Source organism: Dipodomys merriami, unplaced genomic scaffold (genome assembly GCF_024711535.1).
Source record: "Dipodomys merriami isolate MVZ:Mamm:240054 unplaced genomic scaffold, mDipMer1.0.p SCAF_3, whole genome shotgun sequence".
NCBI classification, from domain to species: Eukaryota; Metazoa; Chordata; class Mammalia; order Rodentia; family Heteromyidae; genus Dipodomys; species Dipodomys merriami.
In genome coordinates this window covers 97,788,767-97,810,538 of record NW_027204492.1, presented here as the reverse complement: position 1 = coordinate 97,810,538, position 21,772 = coordinate 97,788,767, and the positions used below count along the sequence as shown (strand labels likewise).

Sequence of the window (21,772 nt, the reverse complement as noted above, 5' to 3'; positions counted from 1 at the left end):
TTGAGAAATCCGTGCAAAAGTGTCCAGATAAGCTACATCCTTGCTTCTTTTTCCCAGGTGTCAGGGAGGTGAGGACTTACAGTGAGAGAGGAATCATCTGACCACAGGGAGAAAAACCTGATCCACAGAGAGCTGTGTCCAGGATCTGCCAGGAATCAAGGTAAGGAATGACGGAAGCCCTCCCTCAAACATGAGGGAAGCCAGCCTCAACCTCCCCTTCCTTCATGCATAGCAAAACCTAGGGACCATGGGAGGACTGGCTTTCTCTCACTTTTGCTGGTATCTCAGCAATAAGGATTGGGCATAATAAGAAAAATGGCCTCTAGGCTACAAAAGGAAAGCTTTTCACCTTGCATTTAACCAGATGAGTACTGAGCCCAGTCCTCCACTGTTGACAATGATTTTTGACATCTCTTGCTGTCACATCTGATCAGGTGTGGCCAGCTCTGAGGCCACTTCACCTGATTTTGTTCTATCACTGGCACCTGGATGTCTGATCTATGAGCTTAACTCAGGCCAGAGAGGAGGCGTGTGGCCAGGGAATTCCAGGGTATCTTTGAATACAGAGGAAATCATCTATTTCAGGGCACTGGGGAATGCAGAATCAAGGTCGCCTTCCTTTTCAGGGATGAAGATCAAGTGTTGTCTTTACATGCTGCACCCCAAGGGAGGGAGACATGACTCGGTATCTCTTATACATGCTTCAGAGACCAGAAGGTGAAGGTTTTGATTGGAGGCAGTGTCTTCCTGTAACTAAGCAGATAATTCCTAGGTAGGACAAGCATAAAGATAGTGTGAGCACTCTAAACTGGCACAAAAGACCCCACTAAATCTCAGAAGAGATGGAACCTCTCTTTGCCCAGCCTCACAGAATGTCAGGCTTGGTTAGAATCCTGCACCATGTTGAGCTTTTCACTTACTCCCGCAGGGTTCAGGCATTAGGTATGACAAGAGAGACAGGAACCTGTATGGTCCTAAAACAACAAATAGAGAACATGTGGTACTCCATGTGAGTGCCACCAGCAGGGCAGTTAGGAGCCAGAGCTACTCACATCTTCCCTCTCTCCCTAAGGACTGTGAATCTTGATCACGGAGGGCCTGTCCACTCTCTACCTGTTGTCCTGAAAGAAAGTCATCATGTCTCAGAACCAGAAGAGCCAGCTCTCTGAGATTGAGGAAGCCCCTCAGGCCCAAACAGAGTTAGCAGGCCTGGTGGGTGAGCAAGTCCTCCAGGCTGAAGAGGAAGTCACAGCCGTCACCTCCTCTTCCATTCCTGTGCTCTCAGAGACCACAGCGGAGGTATCAGCAGGCTTGGTGAGTGAAGGGATCCACAAAGCTGAGGAGGAGGAAGAGCTCCCTGTCTCTGAATCTTTCTCTTCCACTCCTCCGATCCAGAATACCACGATGGAGTTTCCTGCTACTGTGAATCAACATTTTCAACGTCCTCAGCTAGCTACCTCTTCCTTCAGTGCCATGGAATCCAACCCACGGAGCCGGTACAATTTTGGATCCAGAAACCACCGGCAAGCAGTACGTATGTGTCATCAGCGCACTCCAGTGTATCCTGCTTCTTTGCAGCAAGATGCCATAGCGTTGGTGCCCTACTTGCTCTTGAAATACTGGATGAAGCAACCAGCCGTCAAGGCAGAAATGCTGAATTACATAACCCCCAATCACCATCATTATTTCTCGATCATCTTCAGGAGAGCCCGTGCCTGTATGCAGCTGCTTTTTGGTATTAATGTGGAAGAAGTGGATCATACCGTCAACACCTATGTGCTTGCCACTGCAGCAGGGCTCACCTATGATGGAATTATGAGTGACGTGCAGGGCTTGCCCAAGACGGGCCTCCTGATAATTGTCCTGTCCATCATCTTCATGGAGGGCAACCGTGCCAGGGAGGAGTTTGTCTGGCATGCGCTGAGTATGATGGAGGTGTATGCTGGGAGAGAGCATTGCCTCTTTGGAGATCCCAGGAAGCTGGTCATGGAAGATTTTATTCAACAGGGGTACCTGGAATACCAGCAGGTGCCAGGCAGTGTTCCTGCTCGCTACGAGTTCCTGTGGGGCCCAAGGGCTCGTGCCGAAACCACCAAGATGAAAATCCTGCAACACTGTGCCCAGTTTGGTGGAGTTGATCCTAGATCCTTTTCGGCCCTCTATGAAGAAGCTTTGAGAGATGAGGAAGAGAATGCTCACCCATGATTGAAGTTAGAGTAACTGGGTGGGGGGGGATTTTATGTAGGGGAGACATGTTCGGGGGCAGGGAATTTCATATTATAGTGAAGATCATGTCAGTAGCTTCTGCACCATGTAAAATCACTGTTCATTTTCTGTTTAAAAAGGGAAGGCAGCCACGTTGTTTGGGAAGAACATGGTATAAAATATTTTGTCTTTCTATTTGTTTGGATGACTTTGAGGGTGACTTTTGTTTCTCTGGGTTTTTTCAGATCTATGTTTTAATCTAAAGTTTCATTAATTTGAAAACAGAAGGTTACAAATACCAGTAGTTTCACATTAAGTGCTACTAATAATTGATAGGAATTAGTCTGGCTAATTGTTTACTTTGTGACCTGAAACAGGATAATAAGGCACGAGGGTAGGAATATCCTAGGAAGTGGGAAAGGACATAGCTGTACAACAGATTTACAGGATAGAATAATTGAAGGTTCATACCTGCCTTCCCTTATGCTTTGTTTGTCTCATGACATTAAAAACTATATTATGTCTGCTTAGAATTATTATGCCTTTTGCTCATGTACGTGAAATCATATCTTAATAAATAAATTCTTCAACCCTATGTCTCATTTATTCTTCAAATCTTCATTTTAGCATCTGATTTTGGGGTGGCTTTTGATGAGTGGGAGAAGATGAATAGACTAGGATCAGACTTGCTAACTCTTGTACATGTTATGATGGCATTTTGGTCAGCTGCCTTGTCAGAGAGCTAGTCAGAACTCCCCCAAAAGGGAAGGAAAGGTAAAGATTTAGTGTTCCCCCGGGGAGAGCAACTCAGTGTCATTATTCTCATTAAGACTTTTTGAGACTTGAGAATATGTAGTTTCTTCTTTGGGAGTTGATTGTAACAAAACTGCAGTTTTAATAGGGCAGCTCCTCAGAAGGTGTCACTCCTGGGAGAATTAGAAGTTGATCTGGCTATTTTCTTTGGATTCTGAATAAGGCTAATAGGAGGCTCTACCTGTAAGTTATTGTACATATGGCTGGAGAAAGCAGAGCTAGATAATATAGCCCACCATCTGCACGGGTTTCTTTTTTTATTTTTTATTGTACAGATACTATACAGAGGGTTACAGTTACATGAGCAAGGTAATGAGTACACTTCCTATTGAGCATTGTTTGAGATATAAGGGTGAGTATGTGATGAAGTGAGGCCTAGAAGTTGCTTTGCTACCTGGCTGGGAAAACCCACCTGACTTTTCAAATAGCATTTATAGGTCATCTCTGATATAATTTGGACAACTGAAAACAAGTCCTAGATTTTGGGTATAGCTGAGTTGAATGAAATTTTTGTTAATAGAGTAAAATCTTCAGCCATAAAATGAGTTAACATTCTATCATTTATGGAAACATGGAAGAGATCAACATATTATTTGAAACAGGACAGATTCCGAAAAGAATCTGTGTTGCATCTTTACTCTCATATACAGACTTTAGCTCACCCCCAATAAATTATGAAAATGACCTAGATATACAATAGGAGAGTATCTCATGCTGGGGAACAAGTATAGGGAGAGGAAAAGAAAGGAGATGGTTATGTCCTTGAATATTACTACTACTACTACTACTACTACTACTACTACTACTACTACTACTAACTGAGCTTGAACTCAAGACTCTCATAATCTCATTTGGCTTTTTTGGCCAGTCCTAGGGCTTGAACTCAGGGCCTGAGCATTGTCACTAAGCTCCTTCTCTCAAGGCTAGCCCTTGAGCTAAAGTGCTGATGTGGTACTGAGGAACTGAACCCAGGGCTTCATGCATATTAGGCAAGCACTCTGCCACTAACCCACATTCCCAGCGCTCATTTGGCATTTTTGATCAATGCTCTACCTTTTGAGCCTCACCCCCACTTCAGAATTTTACTTGCTTTTTAAAGATAAGAATCTCACAGATATTTCTGCCTGATTTGACTTAGAATAGCATTCCCCACACCTCAGCCTTCTGTGTAGCCAGGATTGGAAGAATGGGCTATCAATGCCTAGCCTTGAATATTACTCAAGTACAATGTGCACACATATAAAAATAGAATAATGAAACCTATAAAAATAAAGATTGAAGAAGAAAATGAGAGTCTTCAAGGGGGAAATTTGCTCAGAGAGAAGGGAGAAATTGGGTTTAGACTCAAATTCTAGGAGCTTCCCTACACAGAAGAGTTCCTGACAACCAGGTCTTGCAAAGTGTTTATGGGCAAGGAAATTATCTTGAAATTCATTCCTGGCAGTTAATTTTCATGGATTAACTATTCCATCTTCTACTGAGCTACATATTTCTGATATTTCCCAGTGAACAATTACAACATGGACAACATCCCAGTGGGGGAAGAGCTGGGATCAAATATTATTCGAAATGAGAGCCTCTCACATTCACTAAAGCTCCAGCACGCTCAGATCACAGCACCAGGGTTCTGCATACATAAGGCAGTCCTCCTGGACAGACCTTATCAGATTTGCTTCACATATGAAGAGCCACAGGCAGGATAAAAACCCGATGTTTACGTGACTGAAAGAGCTTGCATCCCTGGGGTAGCTGAGAGCAGGAGAGGACTCACCAAACCACATTGAAATTCATCCATCTCCCAAAGCAATCTTTTACTGCCTTAGGCCATTCAAATCTCAGGTTTCATCCACCTTTTTCTGCTTAAAGGTACTGCAACTACTATATAGATGCTCTATTGGCTGTTGGTTTTTTACATGTTTTAGCGACAAAAAACAGTAATTTATTCTTTTAGTGAAAAAACTCTAAAAGTCCAAACATGTTTCCATTTTTTCCTTAATTTGGCCCATGGCTTTGAGATCACCACAAGGAAGAATCTGGTGAGTTTTATTTTTAAGATGGTTTTGGCTTTTTTAAATACATAGATGTACTATAAAAAAGAGATTCATCAATTTAGCTGAGTGCTAGTAGCTCATCCCAGAAATCTTGGCTATTCAGGCCAATAAGATCTGAAGATACAGGTTCAAAGCTATTTCAGGGGAAGGAAGTCAAAGAGACGCTTGTCTCAAATTCACTAGCAAAATGCTGGACTAGAAGTGTGATTCAGGTGATAAATCATCAGCAATAAGCATAATGTCAGATCTAAAGCACTGGGCCCTGAGTTCAAGTTGCTGTATAACCACAAACACATACACACATTTATTATTGTGACATATATTTGCCTTAACCTTTAAGGAAAGGGATGCCAGATATTCTCAGGACAGACCATGTGACAGCCTCCGAGGAGATGGCCTCTGGGAGACAGAGCTGTGGTTTGAGATAATTGTACAGGAATGAACACAGCCACATTAGGTGCTAATGTGAGAGCTTAGGTTGGTGAGAGATGTCATTCATTCTCTGCTCACATAGAGGGAGCCACAATCCACAATAATCTAAGTGCACCTCCACTGTCATCTATGCACCCAGGGACATATCTCCTCGAGGAAGCAACCCTCCCATGCTTGAACAGGGCTTAGGCTTTAGAGATATCTGGAGGTTCGTCGTCTCTCAATACATGGATGGGAAGAGCTCAGTCTCTGTGAGATGATCATAGGAGATGGGAGATTGGATAGAAGAAGCCCTGAGTCCTGGTGAGAATCCCCAAATGATTCCACTACTTCTGTGTTGTCAGCCCTGCACACTGAGGGTCCTCAAGTCAGGCCAGCAACCCCAGTCCTTCATCAACCCTCTTTTCCCCTCAGGAGACACTGAGAATAACAGCCTTGCTCTGGAATTTGGGGGGGGGGAGGTGGTACCTGGGTACACTGGGGAGTTCAGCTATGAGCAGAGAGAGGACAGAAGAAGTACCCCAGGCAGATGGAAGGCCTCAACTAACCCAAGGGCACCCCTGCTGTCAGCCCTGTTCAGAGGGTGTCAGGTCCACTGAATGCTGCCACCACTCCACATCCTCCTCTATGGAAGTGGACATTGTGAATCATAGTCTTGTTCTGAGGCTCATAGAAGGAATAAGCCAAGGCTCCATAGGGGTTATGTATGAGCTTAGGCTAGATTATAAGCACCTCTGCTCCAACAGAGCAAGAAAGCCACAATTAATTTAATTGTGCTATTTTTCTTGGTCTTGCACATGGGAACTTTGTCTACAATACCTCCAAGTGTGTGGCCTGTGCTTCTGGCAAAAGGCAATTTTGGAGTCATAGACTTGCTCTGGTGTCCTTGTAAAGAAGCCCTGATGTCATAAGAGTTTAACAAGAATAATTCAGCTGTATCCTTATTAGTTTTGCACAAATGAGCCTCTAATCAAGAGAGTTGTCACAAGAATTCCAGGGAGACCTAGAGTCAGAGCTTTCTGAAGTCTGCAGATCTGGGAAAGGTACAGGACCAAACTTTGTGAGTGATGGAACAGACTTTGGACAGAGTATATCTTTCCCCAGCAACAAAATAGAGGGTATTAATCTAGTCATGTTTCATGCCTACAGAAATCTCTGTGCCAGGAGGCCTCTCTCCTCATTATGGTCCTGATAGCCAACTCCCCTGTCCCCCTTGTTTCAACTCATGAGGACTTGCTGATTCACAATCTTGGTCTGAGTTCCTAGCATGGGAGGTGCCTGGGTTCTGAGAGAGCTCCAAGTTAGAGAAGAGGGTGAACTATGGGAGGACCATCCCTAGGTGGCAGGCTCTGAAATAATTCAGATGCACACCTTTGTCATTCCTGTAACATGAGTGTATGTTTTTAGGGTCAGTAAGAAAGAAGGCCACGGGGCTGGAGGCATGTTAGGGCACTAACCAATGAGTGAAAACAGTGTCAGGTATCAAGTTCAAGTTTTGATCTACAAAAAAATAAAAACAAAAGAAAGCCACACCTTACCCCTCCTTTACCCTTTCCTTCCTCTTTGAGGCATCCTGGGAATCATAGCATTGCTCTTCCTCCCAAAACAAATAGAACATATTCATATATTCAAGCTACATTTCCTACAGAAATCTATGTGCCAGAAGGCTTCTCACCTCAAGGTAACATCTACAGCCATCCCTTACTTTTTCTTTACACTCAGGAGGACTTGATGATTCACAGTCTTGCTGAGTTCTTCTACTGAAAGGAACCCTGGTTCTGAGAACAGCTCATTTACCTTGAAATACGTGTAAGATGAAAGCCCTAACCTTAAGTGGGAGGTTTGAAAATAATCCAGCTGCATAATGTTGTCAGTCCTGCAACCTGAGTAGAGGGGGAGTGTCATCATGCAAGCACGCCCACACCCCTCCTTTATCCATTCCTTCTTCCCTGAGGCACCCTGGGAATCACAGCATTACTCTGAAGTCCTTGCACCCAGAGAAGCTTGGGATCTCTGAGGGGTCCATGTGAGAGAAGACAGTGGACAGAAGGAGATCCATCACCAGGTGAGAAATGTCCCATCCACCCCCAAATTAACTGCATCCCAGTTTTGAAGCCTGTACCCGCAGACATCAATACAGGTGAATTAAATTACAGCACCCTTCCCACCTCCTGCCTTAGAGGGTTGTTGAAGTTATGCTGTTGCTTTGGAGCACTAGGAGATGAGAAATCTAGGTATCAGAAGTGGTTGACGTGAGACCTTAGAGTGTTGAGAATGATCTCCCCCTCTGATAGAGACCCACAATAATCTAGTTTCACCACTGTTGTCTATCCTGCAACTCAATTATTTAAAAAAAAACTGCCTTCCATAAGAGGAAAACAGGAAAGTCAATTTTATTTTATTTTTTTTGCGATGTGTTGGTCTGGGAAGCGGAGATCTCCCAGCTCTGTGCATTGTTGAAATGAGACTCTCAGCGTGGGAAAAGGAAGCACTTCCCAAGGCAGAGGGTTCAGTCAGAACTCAGCTGCCCACTCTTGTCCTTCCTGATCCAAAGGACCTCTATTCACACTAGCAACTGCCACAAACCTGCTATTTTTAAATCAGAGACTAGGTTTACATCTGGTATGGCCTCTGGACCTGGACACTCCTATTTTGCTTCAGGCTTATCTGACATTATAGAGCATAACTTTGCTCAGAACGTTTTATTCATTGACCTGAAGTTTACCTTTTGGCCTCAGCTGTCCTTGAACATGCATCTTACCAAAATCACCCTCCAGAGCAGCTAGCTTTTTGAGTGGAAGCCACTCTACCTAAATCTCCAAACGTTTTTCTATGTCAAGTGACTCTCAGTGCATATTCTTGGACTGAGGGGCTTGATGAGAGGCCAGATTTTTGTGAAGTATCCACATACATGGGAGATTCTGTGGCTCAATTAAGGATCTAAGTGAGAGCAGAGATTGAGCTGAGGAATTAACCCCCCCCCCATTCACAGGAGGAATGAAATGAAATAATCCACTCAGCCTTTCACTCTAGGGTGGAAGTATCAGTCCATAGTGCCCTCGGTTATTGCTCAAAGAACCCTGGGAGTAATAATAGTCTTGGCTTGAGGTCCTTGGAGCAGAGAACCCAGTACACTGGAAGTGCTCCAGACATGAGTACACATGTACAGAGGATGCTTAGCTAACCATGGACACCACTAAGAATATATTTTTTCACACTAGTGTTTCATTCCCTCTACTACTTCTTTGTATCTCATGTACTTTGATGTTTCCTGTCTTGGACTGAATTCCTTGCAAGGGAGGTCTCTGGGATCTGTGGTAGTTCCTATGAATAGAGATAGTGAGTGGAAGAAGTCCCTGAACCTATTGGAGTGTGCCCAAATATTCCATCTGAACCCAGGTTTTCAGCATTACACCAAGATTTGTCTGGTCAAATGAATGCCCTACCCCTGCCTTTGCTGAAAGGAAGCCTTGTGAGTTATGTGTTTGGTCTGAAGTCCTTAGATGTTAAGAACTTAGTCTCCATAAAAGACTATGTCAGAGCTTAGACTGAAGAGTAACCATTGCCTTTTCTGAAAGTTTGATCCACAATAATCTAACCCAGACTTCTTGTCAGGATTGCACAAGTAGACACCAGGTCAGATCATCCTCTTGGGCACTGGGAATCCTGCCAAAGAGTCCTGGGTGTAACAAACTTTTGATGTTTGGAAGTAGGGAAATATAGATAACAGAACTTTGCTAGTGCTGGGACTTTGTGTGATAGGCAGACATTCTAAAGCTACAATGGAAGCACTTTTTGGCATTTGTCCTTTTTGGATTACGAACCCAGTTTTTATCTAGGTTGTCTTGTAGACCTGAATCACTCTATTATATGATCTGCATAGTTGATATGACAGGGCATATCATTGTAGCTAGCTTTTTGCCGCAGCTGGTGTGAAATTTCTATCAATCTCACACTCCACAGTAGCTACATCCACAATTATGAGCCAATGTGGCCAGCTCTCAATCCCTCCTTTTAAATTAGAGAATCTAGAGTTGAAACTCTTGGTTTGATTTCCCTGGATGGGAAGAGGTTAGAACTTTGTGAGAGATCCTGGTAAGAAAAGAGTTCAGAGGGTGTCTAGAGAAACTAAATCCCCCCAGATAAAGAATCCAAATAGTCCCCTAGGTGTCATCTCAGGTAAATACACTGAGCACTACTTCAACTCCTACTTTAGCCCTAGTGAAGATAAGCCTTGACATGGAGACTTTGAAAGGAAAATCTCTGGCTTTCTTAGGAATCCACCATTTTAGAGCAGAGGTTGAGCAGTGGAAGCTTCATTCTCAGGAGGAGAATCACCAAATTATCCAACTACAACACAATTGTCAGCCTTGCTCCCTGAAGGCCATCAAATCTAGCCAGACTACCACAACCCTCATAGCTCCTACCTTTACCTTCAAGGGACTTGGGTAATAGCCTTGATCTGAAGTCTCTGGAGAGGAGAGGTCCTGACTCCCTGAGGAGTAGGTGACTGCAGAAGTGTACGAAGACAGCCCTGTGGATATCCTAGGAACATACAAGTTTATGTCAGTATCCTCTTCCCTCACTCCACACAGTATCCACATCCCTCATCCTTGGATCTCAGGTACCCTGGAGTTCTCTGTCTTGGACTGAGATTATTGTAATAAAGGGACCTAGACCTAAGCTCTGTAGAACACAAGTGAGAGCACATGGTGGGTGTAGTAAGCCTCAAACTCACACTCAGTTTAAGCCTGAAACTCAGTGACAGGTAGATTCTATCAGTCCTACAGACACATCCAGACATTTTTCCAAAGAGGAAGTTCAAATGTGCAACAAATTCATGAGGAAATTATCAACAGCCCTGGCCACAAAAGTTGTAAATCAAATTGGCCTTGGTATTCAATTTCACATCAGTCAGAATGGTCATCCTCAAGCGCTCAAATGCTAGGGAGGATGGCAATAAGCCTTTATACACTGTTGGTGGGAATGTAAACTAGTGCAATCACTATAGTAATCCATATGAAAGTTACTCAAAATACTAAAAAAAGAACTGCCCTAAAGTCCAGCAATACCCTTTCTTGGTCATATGTCCAAAGGAATTTAAATCAGGATATAACAAAGTTACCAGCACATCTATATTAACTGCAGCAATATTCAGAGTAGCTACTTATAGAAAGAGGCCAGATGCCATACAACTCTGCAATTTATGAAGAGATCAAGAAATTGTGATATAAATGTATGTATATATATATATATATATCAGTATATGTTCTCTCTCTCTCTCTCTCTCTCTCTCTCTCTCTCTCTCTCTCTCTCTCTCTCTCTCTCTCTCTCTCTCTCTCTCTCTTTCTCTCTCTCTCTGTATCTCTGGTAACCATCCTACTAAGCAAGTCAAAGGACAAAGGCCATAGGTCTCATCTCATATGTGGATCTAGACTTAAAAAGGTAAACATTTAAACACCTACAAGAGCTCATGTATATGCACATATTAGACATACATACATGCATATATGGATATATATGTTTATAGGATATATATGTATATATGTTTATATCTGATAAAATGTCATTATATGTATCAGGGAAGGACTATGATGAAACTTCTTTGAGCAATTAACACAAACTTTTACAAAACAGAGTACTGGAAAAGTGATATATGTCCTGTCTGGAATGTGAATAATAGTGGGAGTGAGGCACAAAAACCAAAAGGATAAAAGATGATGAATATGATCAAAATATTTTATGAAGATATGGGAAAGTATAACAAAAAAGCTTATTTGTGAGATTTTTCTGGGATGGGAGGAAAATAAAGAGTAATTAGAGGAGGTATACCTGATTAAGGTATGCATATACAGTCATGTCAAAATGAAGCCCTCTTGTAAAATTAGCTGATACTAATATCTTTTCAAAACTACAAACTTCTGCTATATGTACAAATATATAAGGAGAGGACAGAACAATGCAAGAGGTACTAAGACCCTAAACATGGACAAGGAAGTTCCCAACCCAGACAGTTCATCCTGAAGTATTTCAATGGTGCCTCTGCAGTTACCTGGATAACTAGGAGGCCTAGTTATTATCTCTGCCAAGGGACTTCAACCGTCCTCCAGCCTTCTGATAACTAAAAGGATACTGGTGTTCTTAGTCTTGGATTCAGCTCCTTGGATAGGAAGTCCCAGGCTCTGTGTGGGTACAGATGAGAGCAGACAGTGAGTAAAGGAGGTCCCACCACCAGGCAAGGTGCCCCAAAGAATCCACTTGCACCACTGTTTTCAGCCCTGTTCACCTGTGATCAGGTGACCAGTCCACATCTCCTCCATGCACTCTGAAGTGCTAAACCTTGGTCTGAGTGCCTTGTTGGGGAGTGGGTAGAGAGTTTAGGATGTGGAGTGCAAACACCTCCAAAACACTAGAGGACGCTACAAAAGAGGGCGATGCAATAACCTGGACTGGTGTGCTCTCTTTGGCTCCCTTCTGGAGGCTGGCTTCCAGTCTGCAGAGCGCCCTCTACTGTTGAGGGGCCACACGCCTCAGAAGACGCGCGTTGGAGAAGCGGAGAGACGGAATTGGAGCTGCTGCAAGGAAGACCTGGAGGGGGGCCGAGTGAGTCCCCACCAGAAGACCTGGAGGGGGTGGGCCTAGTGAGTCCCCACCAGATATAGGGTCCCCTGATATTCTAGCTTCAAACTTTCGGCCATCTTTGCACCTTAAGGCATGTGCGGCCTACCCCTCCCCCACGGCAGTCTTTAGCTGAGGAAAATGGGGGTATCTCTGCACCTTGAGGCATACTGCCACAGGTTCGCGGCTTACCCCTCCCCTTACCTCTCCCCACTGCCATGCATTTTCGTGTGGAAAATGGGGGTATCTCTGCACCTGGAGGCATATTGCCACAGGTTCGCGGCCTACCCTTCCCCCTACTGCGCCTCTCCCCCACCGCCGAGTCTTTAGGTGAGGAAAATGGGGTATCTCTGCACCTAGAGGCATACTACCACATGTTCGCGGCCTACCCCTCCCCACCATGCCCGGCCCCTCCGCCATTTTTGTACATGAGGAAAATGGCGTCTATCTGCACCTTGGTGCATATTGGCACAGGTTCGCAGCTTACCCCTCCTCCACAGTGCTCCGCCCCCACCGCCATTTTTGTACATGAGGAAAATGGCGTCTATCTGCACCTTGGTGCATATTGGCACAGGTTCGCAGCTTACCCCTCCTCCACCGTGCTCCGCCCCCACTGCCATTTTGTATGAGAGGAAAATGGCGTCTATCTGCACCTTGGTGCATGTCGGGACAGGTTGATGCCTACCCCCTCCTCCTCCATGCTCCTCCCCCACCGCCATCTTTGTATGAGAGGAAAATGGTGTCTATCTGCACCTTGATGCATATTGGCACAGGTTCGCAGCTTACTCCTCCCCCACCATGCCCGGCCCCCACCGCATTTTTGTACGTGAGGAAAATGGAGTCTATCTGCACTTTGATGTATATCGGCACAGGTTCGCAGCTTACAGCTCCTCCACCTCGCCCATCCCCTACCACCGCGTTTTTAGCTGAGGAAAAAAACGGGGTATCTCTGCACCTTGAGGCATATTGGGACAGGTTCGCGACTTATTCCTTCCCCACTGCCCCCCTCCCTCACCACCGAGCCTTTGGCTGAGGAAAACAGGGTAACTGCACCTTGAGGCATACAGGCACAGGTTTAAGGGCTATGCATCCACTGCTGTGCCCCGCCCTGCCTCGGACGCCGTGCCCCACCCCACCGCCGTGCCCCGCCCCTGTCATGCCCCGCCCCTGTCATGCCCCGCCCCTGTCATGCCCCGCCCCCTGCCGCCATTTTTAGTGTGAGGAAAATGGCGTGTCAGCACAGGTTCGCAGCTTACCCCTCTTCCACCGTGCCCCTCCACTACCACTGAGACTTTAGCTGAGGAAAATGAGATATCTGCACCTAGAGACATACTGCCCAAGGTTCACAGCCCAACTCCCCCCCCCCGCCGCACCCCTCTCCCACCGCCAAGTCGTTAGCTAAGGAAAATGGGGTGTCTCTGCACCTTGAGGCATATCGCCAAAGGTTCGTGGCCTCGCCCACTACACCCATCCCCCACCGCTGTGTCTTTAGCTGAGGAAAATAGGGTACCTCTGTACCTTGACGCATATAGGCACAGGTTTGTGGCTGATCCCTCCCCCAAGACACGCCTCCCCCACTGCCATGTCTTTATGCAAGGAAAATGTTGGTATCTTTTTTTTTTTTTGCCAGAAACACAAAATGTGTAGTTTTGTTGACAAATGTTTGAGTTACAACTATTTCATTACAATTCTGCACAAAACACTGGCTGGCACATGGAGATATCGGTATCTGCTTTGAGGCATACTGGGCACAAGTTCACAACCTATCCCTTCCCCACTGCTCCCCCCCTCTATGCCTTTACCTAAGGAAAATGGGGTATCTCTGCTCCCTGAGGCATATTGCTACAGGTTTAACAGCCCATTCCTTCCCCACTACTCCACCCCACCACTACTCCCTCACCCAGGTCCCTTCCCCACCTTGCTTTTCCCCTACCTCCTGTTGTTACTTGAGGAAGATGTGGGCATCTCTGCACCTTGGAGCATATCCCACAGGCTGCTGGTAGGTTCCTCTTCTACCCCCATCACATGTCTTCCCCATTCCACATCCTACCCTGAGGTACAAGGGGTCTAGGCTAGGTCTGAGGTTCTTGGATAGACTAGCAAGGCTCTCTGAAAGTTGGGTTTGTCCATTTACAAGTAGAGAGTTATTATAAAGAGCTGTATCCCAACTGATGATAGATGGCCCTGAAATAATCATTCTGTACCTTTCTTCTGCCCTGAATTCAGCCCTGCAACTCAAGATATTGCCCCTTTCTGTCCCATGAAATGAGCCAATCAGAGCCATCTTCTCATTTCTGGTCTTCTGATATTTGCAGGTCTGCAAAGCGGAGAAGTCAGAACTCTGTGGTTGGTGAAGGTGACACCTTGGCAGCATACAGAGGAAGTTCAACCCACATCCATAGTGTCCCAAGGCAATCCACCTGCACACTTGCTTCTGTTTTCCCTAAGGTATTATCTCAGATAAGTCTCTCTCCCCCTTACTCCTCTCTGCTTATCACTATGATATTCTAACATTCCTTTCTTGCTCTGAAATTCTAGCAAGTTTGGGGACCCAGGTTTTGTGGCATGTCCAGTTGAGAACTGAAGATGATCAGAGGAAAGTTCTATCTCAGTAAAGAGACTTTAACCATTCCTGTGCCCCATTTTTAGTTTTGCACCCTCAGTATCTGTGCAGATGAATGTGTCCAGTACTTCATAACCCTACTTTTGGCTATATCCCTTGCAGATAAACACTTGGTCTAAGGTCCCTGGAAGGAACTGGTCCTGCCTTGTACGTGGTTAGATGAAGACTTAGCTTGACAACAGGAATCACTAACTCCTCAGATAGAAGGCTCCTCAATAATCTAATGGCATCCTTCCCTGTTATCTGTGTGCCCAGGGATCTATTTCCCCAGGTCTGAAGGACTTCCCCATCTGCTCACAATCATGTCATTTGGGATCTTGGGTGGAGAGGTTCTTAGTCTTTGTGGGAAATATTGGGAAGAGAGTGCCTGGGCCTTATGAGGGGGTGTAGATGAGACCAGAGTTAAGATTAGTGGGTGAGCCGAAAAAGCCCCGCCCTCAAGTAGAGAGTCCCACAATTACCCATCTGCACCACTATGGCCAATTCAGCACACTGGGATCATCAGGTGAAGCTAGCATCCCAACAGGACAAGTATGTATGCTTTTCTCCAACAGTTCAACTATCTGCCAATGTTGAAGTTTTTATGACACATTTATTTGCAGAGATTGAGGTTGCATATAATATATGCGAGATATACAGACTCTTATATCAGAGGATGAGCAGAGGAAGCCCCATACTAAGTTGAAGACCCCATAACAATGTATGTTTGCCCTTGTTCTCAGACATGGTTAAGTGAAGGGTCTACCCTTTCTGCAACCCATCCAAACCACATGGTTCACTTGGAAGCACAGTGTTGATCTCAGGAACTTGAGGCAGAAGGGACTGGTCTCTACTAGGGGTCTTCATGGTTGGTTAGAATGTAGAGAGGAACCACTTGCATTCGGACCAGCCACACAAACACTTCACCAACTACTGATTCAGTGTAAGGTGCCCTGTAGTCAAAAAAGACTTGTTCTGTGTTATTTCAATGGGAAAGGCTTCAGCTATTTTATGAGTCCAAGTGAGAGAAGACGGACCAAAGTAGAAGCCCTGTACTCCGGGAGAATCTCCAAATAATCCAGATGTATCACTATTCAAGACTGAAATGAGATAATCATGTCAGGACTACTCCCTACACTCATGCAGTAACTCTGTCTGCCTCTAGGAACCCTTGGAATAACAGCCTTGCACTGGGGCCCTGAAAGAGGGACCCTGACCCTCTGAAAGGTTGAGGAAAGAGGAAATCCCACTAGATAAATTGATTCCATGAAGTCCAGTTGAACCCCTGTTGTCAGCCCTGTACATAAGGACATCTGTTCAAGACAATGCCCCCCTTCTGCCCTGGAATCCATAGAATTAAACTTTCTTCTGGAGTATAGCTGAGACACTCCACTTCTGCAAGTGGTAGATGTGACTCTTGAGGGTAGATACAGAAATCTCTTATTCAGATTGAGCATCCTGTTGTCAGCAAAGGAGAGGTAGGCCTCTAGTCAAGTGAACACAGCATTCTTCTCTATCTTTTAGTTCTGGTATAGTGTATTCTGGAAGACATAAATTTGGCTGTAGATTTCTGGAGCAGGAAAAGCATGGGTGCTGTAACAGCTCTATTTGAGAGCTTGAAGTGAGAGACTGGAGCCGTCCTGGCTTTGACAGAGGGCCCCACAATAATCTTGCTGCACAACTGTATTCAGCTGTGGGCTTCCAGTCAGGAGACAACACTCTTTTGCTACTGAGTCCATACAAGTCAGTAGATAACACTCTTCTGCAACTGAATCCATACAAGTCAGCATATCCCAAAGGGATAGATCTGAATTCAGAGTGTGCTGGAGATGATACCCTGAGGGTACGTAGAAGAAGCCCTGCCCAGATATCAGTTCCCCTGCTAATCCAAGTACACTGCTGCTGTCATCCATGAACATGTGTTTGTATTTCCTTCACTATTTCCTTTCCCTTCTAGGGACTCTGCCAGTAATAGCCTTACACTGGGATCCTTGAAGATGAGATTTTAAGTTTCTGGGAGGGGGTTCAGATGGGAAAATAAAATGAGCAGAGGATGTCCCCACTGGACTTTGCCCAAACAATTTATCTGCACCACTGTTTTCAACCTGCTTCAGGAGCCTTTTGATCTAGTGAAAGCTACCACCCCTTTCTATATTCTATAGAATTTATAAGATATATGGAATATATATGTTAATCTCTATACAGATTAGCTGTACTTGGGGGTTTGTATCTCCTCAGCCATTGGTTTATATACCTCTCTGATCCCTTCTTGTATTCAGAGGTTCTTAAATTTTGACTGAAATCCTTTAATGGAAGGAGTATGAGTTCTGTGCAGTTGCAGGTGGAAGCAGAGTGTGTGCAGAATAAACCCTGACTCCAGCAGAAAGCACCCATATTCATCCCTGGTTTTAACTATATCCAGGGACATCTGGTCAGGTGTTTGTGCCCACAACTCCCCAAAGATCCACAATATCTCCGGGAACCTTACTCTTTGTCTGAAGTCCATGTAGATGAGAGGTCCTGGCTTTTATGAAGCATCGGGTGGTAGTATCAGGTGGAAAGAGTAACTACAGACAGCTTAGATATAAGGACCTGCAATAATCTACTAGACCCCTGATGTCCTTTCTGTACCCATGGGTATTTATCAGCAAACCATTTAGCTCATTTATTCCCCATATGTCCCTAAAAATTCAGGGGACACTGGGAGAGAAGTCAAAGTTTTCTCTGAGATTCTTGGATGTGTGGGTTTGAAATTCAGAGAGTCACAAATGATGTCAGAGGGTGAACAGAATTTCCATTCCCAGGTGGACAGTTGAAAGTTAGCTAGCTCTACTAGTGTTGTCAGTGCTGTACCCTCTGTTAGTCACATCAGGCCAGCACCTCTACCAATTCCTCCTCTCTTTCTACGCCCACAAAGGCTGTTTAAAGAGTCCAGGTATAAATACAAGTTGGACAGAAGAAATACAGTCCTTATGTGGAAGATCTCTCCAAAATCCAAGGGGATATTTTTTCTTAGGTTCTGTGTTACATCAAGCATCAATGTTAATTCTTTTAAGTAAAGCATTGTTTTCTTTTAAAAAAAATCCAAAGGGACTTATTGTCAGTCCTTTACTATCAGAAGGGGGAAGATCCTGTTGGGAGTCAAGGTGAGATAATAGGCAGGACTAGGAGCCCATGACCAGTAGAGATGAAGTCTAGTTTTGCCCTTGCATTCAGGCTGAGTCACAACCTTTCTCCAACTCTGCAATCTGAGGGCATAGGACATAACGTGACAGTGGCTGAGTTCCTCTTGGAGTGAAAGAGAAGATTCAGGGAGAAATGTTGGGACATTGAACTGTAGATCAGAAAAGGACTTCACTGAAATGTTAGTACTGGGAGAAGCAGGTAAAAGGAGCTAGATTCAAGACACCTTCACTTCTTCTTAACCGTGGAGTCAGGGAAGAGTTGAGCCTTGGTCTGAGAAGTGTGACCTTTGCCCAGCATAACCCTTAGAGAAGATTAAGCTCAAAGATGTAGAAAACCTCATCCTCAGTCTCCTCTTAGGATGGTTCCTAATAGTGCTATGGAGAAGAAATGCCACTTGTGGCTTCCTCCTCAGAGTTAACTGGGTGTTAGAAAGATGATGACCTTGGTCTGTAAGATATGGATCAGCAGGTACAGTTGGAAAGAATCCAGGCCTTGTGGGGAGGAAATAAGAATACAAAAAAGGGCCCTTGAACCCTGCTTCTTCTGGCAGCCTTGAGAAATCCCTGCAGAGGTGTCCACATAAGCTTCATCCTCACTTCTTTCCCTCAGGTGTCAGGGAGTTGAGAAGTTATATAGGGAAGAATCATCTGACCAGACAGAACCACACCTGATCAGCCAAGAAGTGTATGGGATTTTCTAGGAATCAAGGTAAGGATAGATTGAACCTCCTCCATTAAACACATAGACAGCTAGACACTGGTGACTCATACCTGTCATCCTAGTTAATAAGGAGGCTGAAATCTTAGGATCAAGGTTTGAAGCCAGCTGGGGCAAGGACATTGGTGAGATACTTATCTCACATTAACCACTAAAAGCCAGAAGTGGAACTGTGTTTGCCTTGAGCAAAAAAGCTCAGGGACAGCATCTAGGCCCTGAGTTCAAGACCTAGGACCAACATACATGTTTTCTCACATGTGTATGTATGTGCACGTGCGTGTGTGTGCATGCATGTGCAAGTGTGCATATGTGTGGTGTGCATGGCCGTACATGCATACATATACACACAGTACAGCAAGTTCTATCTGCACTTCCTTTATGCATGAAGAAAACAAACCTACAGACCATGAGAAGACTGGCTCATCTCACAGTACTAAGATTTTTACATTACAAAGATGGCCTCTAGGAAAATTTTCAACCTTGAATTTAACCAGTGGAGGACTAGGCTGATCCCCCACACATTTTACATTGAATTTGGTCATATCTTGCTGTCTTTCCTGACCAGGTATAGCCAGATGTAAGACCCTCTCACTGCCTTGCCATTATAAGCACCTGGATGCTTGTTCTACAGGGTTGCTTCAGGCCAGCAGAGGGGAATGTTAAGACATTCAAAGGACATTTCAGGGGCACTAAAGTACAGAAAAGGTCATTTACTGCAGAACATTAGGGTAATCACAGAGTCAAGCCCACTCTTCCATTCATTCTTCCCTTGTATGCTGCAGCCCAAGGGAGAGAAGCCTGACTCAGTGCCTATTGTACATGCTTCAGGGACCAGGAAGTAAAGTAAAGGTCTTTGAGCAAGTGTCCTTATGTGACCAAGCAGACAATTCCCAGGTAGGGCTGGTTTAAGGACAAGGCATATATTTTGAATTGGCACCACAGGCCCCATGTACCTCAGAACACAGGGAAACTCACTTTGTCCAGCTCCATACACCCTGTCAGCATACACAGAGCCACAGGCTTGCTTAGCACCCTATACCTTGATGAACTTTGCACTTAACTCCTTCAGGTTTTAGGCAATGAGTATAACAGGGAAACAGGATTCTCTGTTGTCCCAAAACAACAAATAGAAGACATGTGACAGGCCATGTGAGGGTCACCAAGAGGACAGTTCTTAGGCTGGAGCTATTCATCTATTCCCTCTCTTCCCCAGGCCTGTGAATCTCCATCATTGAGCAACTGTCCAGCCTCTGCCTACTGTCCTGAAGGAAAGTCATGATGTCTCATAATCAGAAGAGCCAGCCCTCTGAGCTTGGGGGAAGCCCTCAGGCCCTAGCAGAGTCATTAGGCATGGTTGTTGAACCAGCCATAGCCTCCTCTTCTACTTCTGTGGTCATGGAGAACACTGTAGAAGCATCCACAAGCCTAGTGAGTGGGTTATTCCCCAGGGCTCAGAAGGAGGTGAAGGAGGAGAAGGAGGAGAAGGAAGTGAAGGTGGAGAAGGAGGAGGAGGAGGAGGTGAGAGAGGTGAAGCAGGAGGTGAAGCAGGAGGTGAAGCAGGAGGTGAAGCAGGAAGAAGAAGAGATGGAGGAAGCCAACACTAATTTCTCTACCTCTTCCTCCACTCCTATGATGCTAGATAGCACAACAGTGGCATCTGTTCAAGTATCTTCTTTTGTATACAATGTCATGGGATCCAGTTTACATAACCAGTTTAATCAGTCTTACAGAAACCAGGGATGGGAAAACCTGAGCTTCCGGGGTACCCCAATAGATTTTGTGTCTTTGCAGCATGATGAAATGGCATTGGTTCCCTTTTTGATCTTCAGATATTGGATGAAGCAGTTGGTTACCAAGACAGAAATGTTGAATTACATAATCCCAATTCACCATCAACATTTCCATGTCATCTTTAGCAACACCTGTGTGTGTATGCGGCTGCTCTTTGGTATTAATATAGAAGAAGTGGACTACACTGTCCCCACCTATGGTCTTAGCCTTGCAGCAGGGATCACTTATGATGGGATGAGGAGGAATGTGCAGGGCTTGCCCAAGACAGGCCTCCTGTTAATCGTTCTCTCCATCATCTTCATGGAGGGCAACCGTGCCAGGGAGGAGGTGGTGTGGCAGGCACTGAGTATTATAGAGGTATATGCTGGGAGAGAGCACTGCCTCTTTGGGGATCCCTGGAACCTGATCATGGGTGATTTTATTCAGGAGGGGTACTTGGAATATTGGCCCGTGCTTCTTACTGATACTATATGCTATGAGTTCAAGTGGGGCCCAAGAGCCCATGCTGAAACCAGCAAGATGCAAATCCTGCAACACTGTTCCCAATTTGGTGGAATTGATCCTGTGACCTTTTCAGCACTCTATGAAGAGGCTGTGAAAGATGAGGAGCAACGTAGGCATTATCGACGTTAGGGTAACTGGCAGGAAGGGCCATTATGTGGAGGGGAGAGGTTCAGGGTCAGGGAATATTCATTTGTATTCTAGTGAAGATCACATCAGTAGTTTTTCCCGCACTATGTGAAATAAAACCCATTCTTCATTTTCTTTTTGGAAAGGAAAGACAGCTTTCTTAACAGTGGTATTCCAGTGGAACTTGGGAACAACATAGTATAAATCATTTTTGTCTTTCTATTCTGTTTGGGTGTCTTTGAGAGTGATCTTCATTTGCTTTGGAATTTTTCAGATGTATTTTTTAATCTAAGGTTTTTAGGTTCAGGATGGAAGGTTAGGAACAACAGTAGTCTCATGTTTAATGTTACTAATAGAGGATAGGAGTCAGTCTGGCTGTTTAACCCATTTTACTTTATGACCTGGGACAAAATAATAGGGACTAGAGTAGGGATGTCCTAGGAAGTGAGAAGAAAGGACATAGTAGTACAACAGATTTCATTATGGCATAATTGAACGCTAATACTTGGCATCCATTACTCTCTTGTTTTACCTATGGCATTAAAATTTGTCAATTTAGATTTTTTGCCCTTTGTGTTTATGAAATTTTAATAAATAATTTCCACAATTGAATGTCTGATTTATTCTTCAGATCTTCACTTGAACATCTGCAATGGGATGGTCTTCAGTTAGTGGTAGAAATATTAATAAGCAAAGATTGGACAGTCTCATAATTACACATAGGGAA

General features: G+C 44.7%; 2 protein-coding genes across 3 annotated transcripts; both read left to right on the top strand.

Moving 5' to 3' along the window:
• Window positions 1-68: 68 nt before the first annotated feature.
• LOC138839680 (melanoma-associated antigen 10-like) lies at window positions 69-2,206 on the top strand. 2 transcript variants are annotated; one of them, XM_070039257.1, is made up of 3 exons: window positions 69-160; window positions 1,073-1,314; window positions 1,396-2,206. In XM_070039257.1, the coding sequence occupies exons 2-3, from the start codon at window positions 1,138-1,140 to the stop codon at window positions 2,203-2,205; spliced, it is 987 nt and encodes a 328-aa protein (XP_069895358.1). In that variant the 5' UTR covers window positions 69-160; window positions 1,073-1,137; the 3' UTR covers window position 2,206. The 2 variants fall into 2 exon arrangements, with proteins under 2 accessions (XP_069895358.1, XP_069895357.1); XM_070039256.1 differs by having other exon boundaries at window positions 1,073-2,206.
• Window positions 2,207-12,030: 9,824 nt separating this feature from the next.
• On the top strand, window positions 12,031-21,518 carry LOC138839679 (melanoma-associated antigen B16-like). Its single transcript, XM_070039255.1, has 4 exons — window positions 12,031-12,104; window positions 14,435-14,567; window positions 18,517-18,615; window positions 19,838-21,518. The coding sequence occupies exon 4, from the start codon at window positions 19,900-19,902 to the stop codon at window positions 21,046-21,048; it is 1,149 nt and encodes a 382-aa protein (XP_069895356.1). The 5' UTR covers window positions 12,031-12,104; window positions 14,435-14,567; window positions 18,517-18,615; window positions 19,838-19,899; the 3' UTR covers window positions 21,049-21,518.
• The last annotated feature ends 254 nt before the right edge of the window (window positions 21,519-21,772 follow it).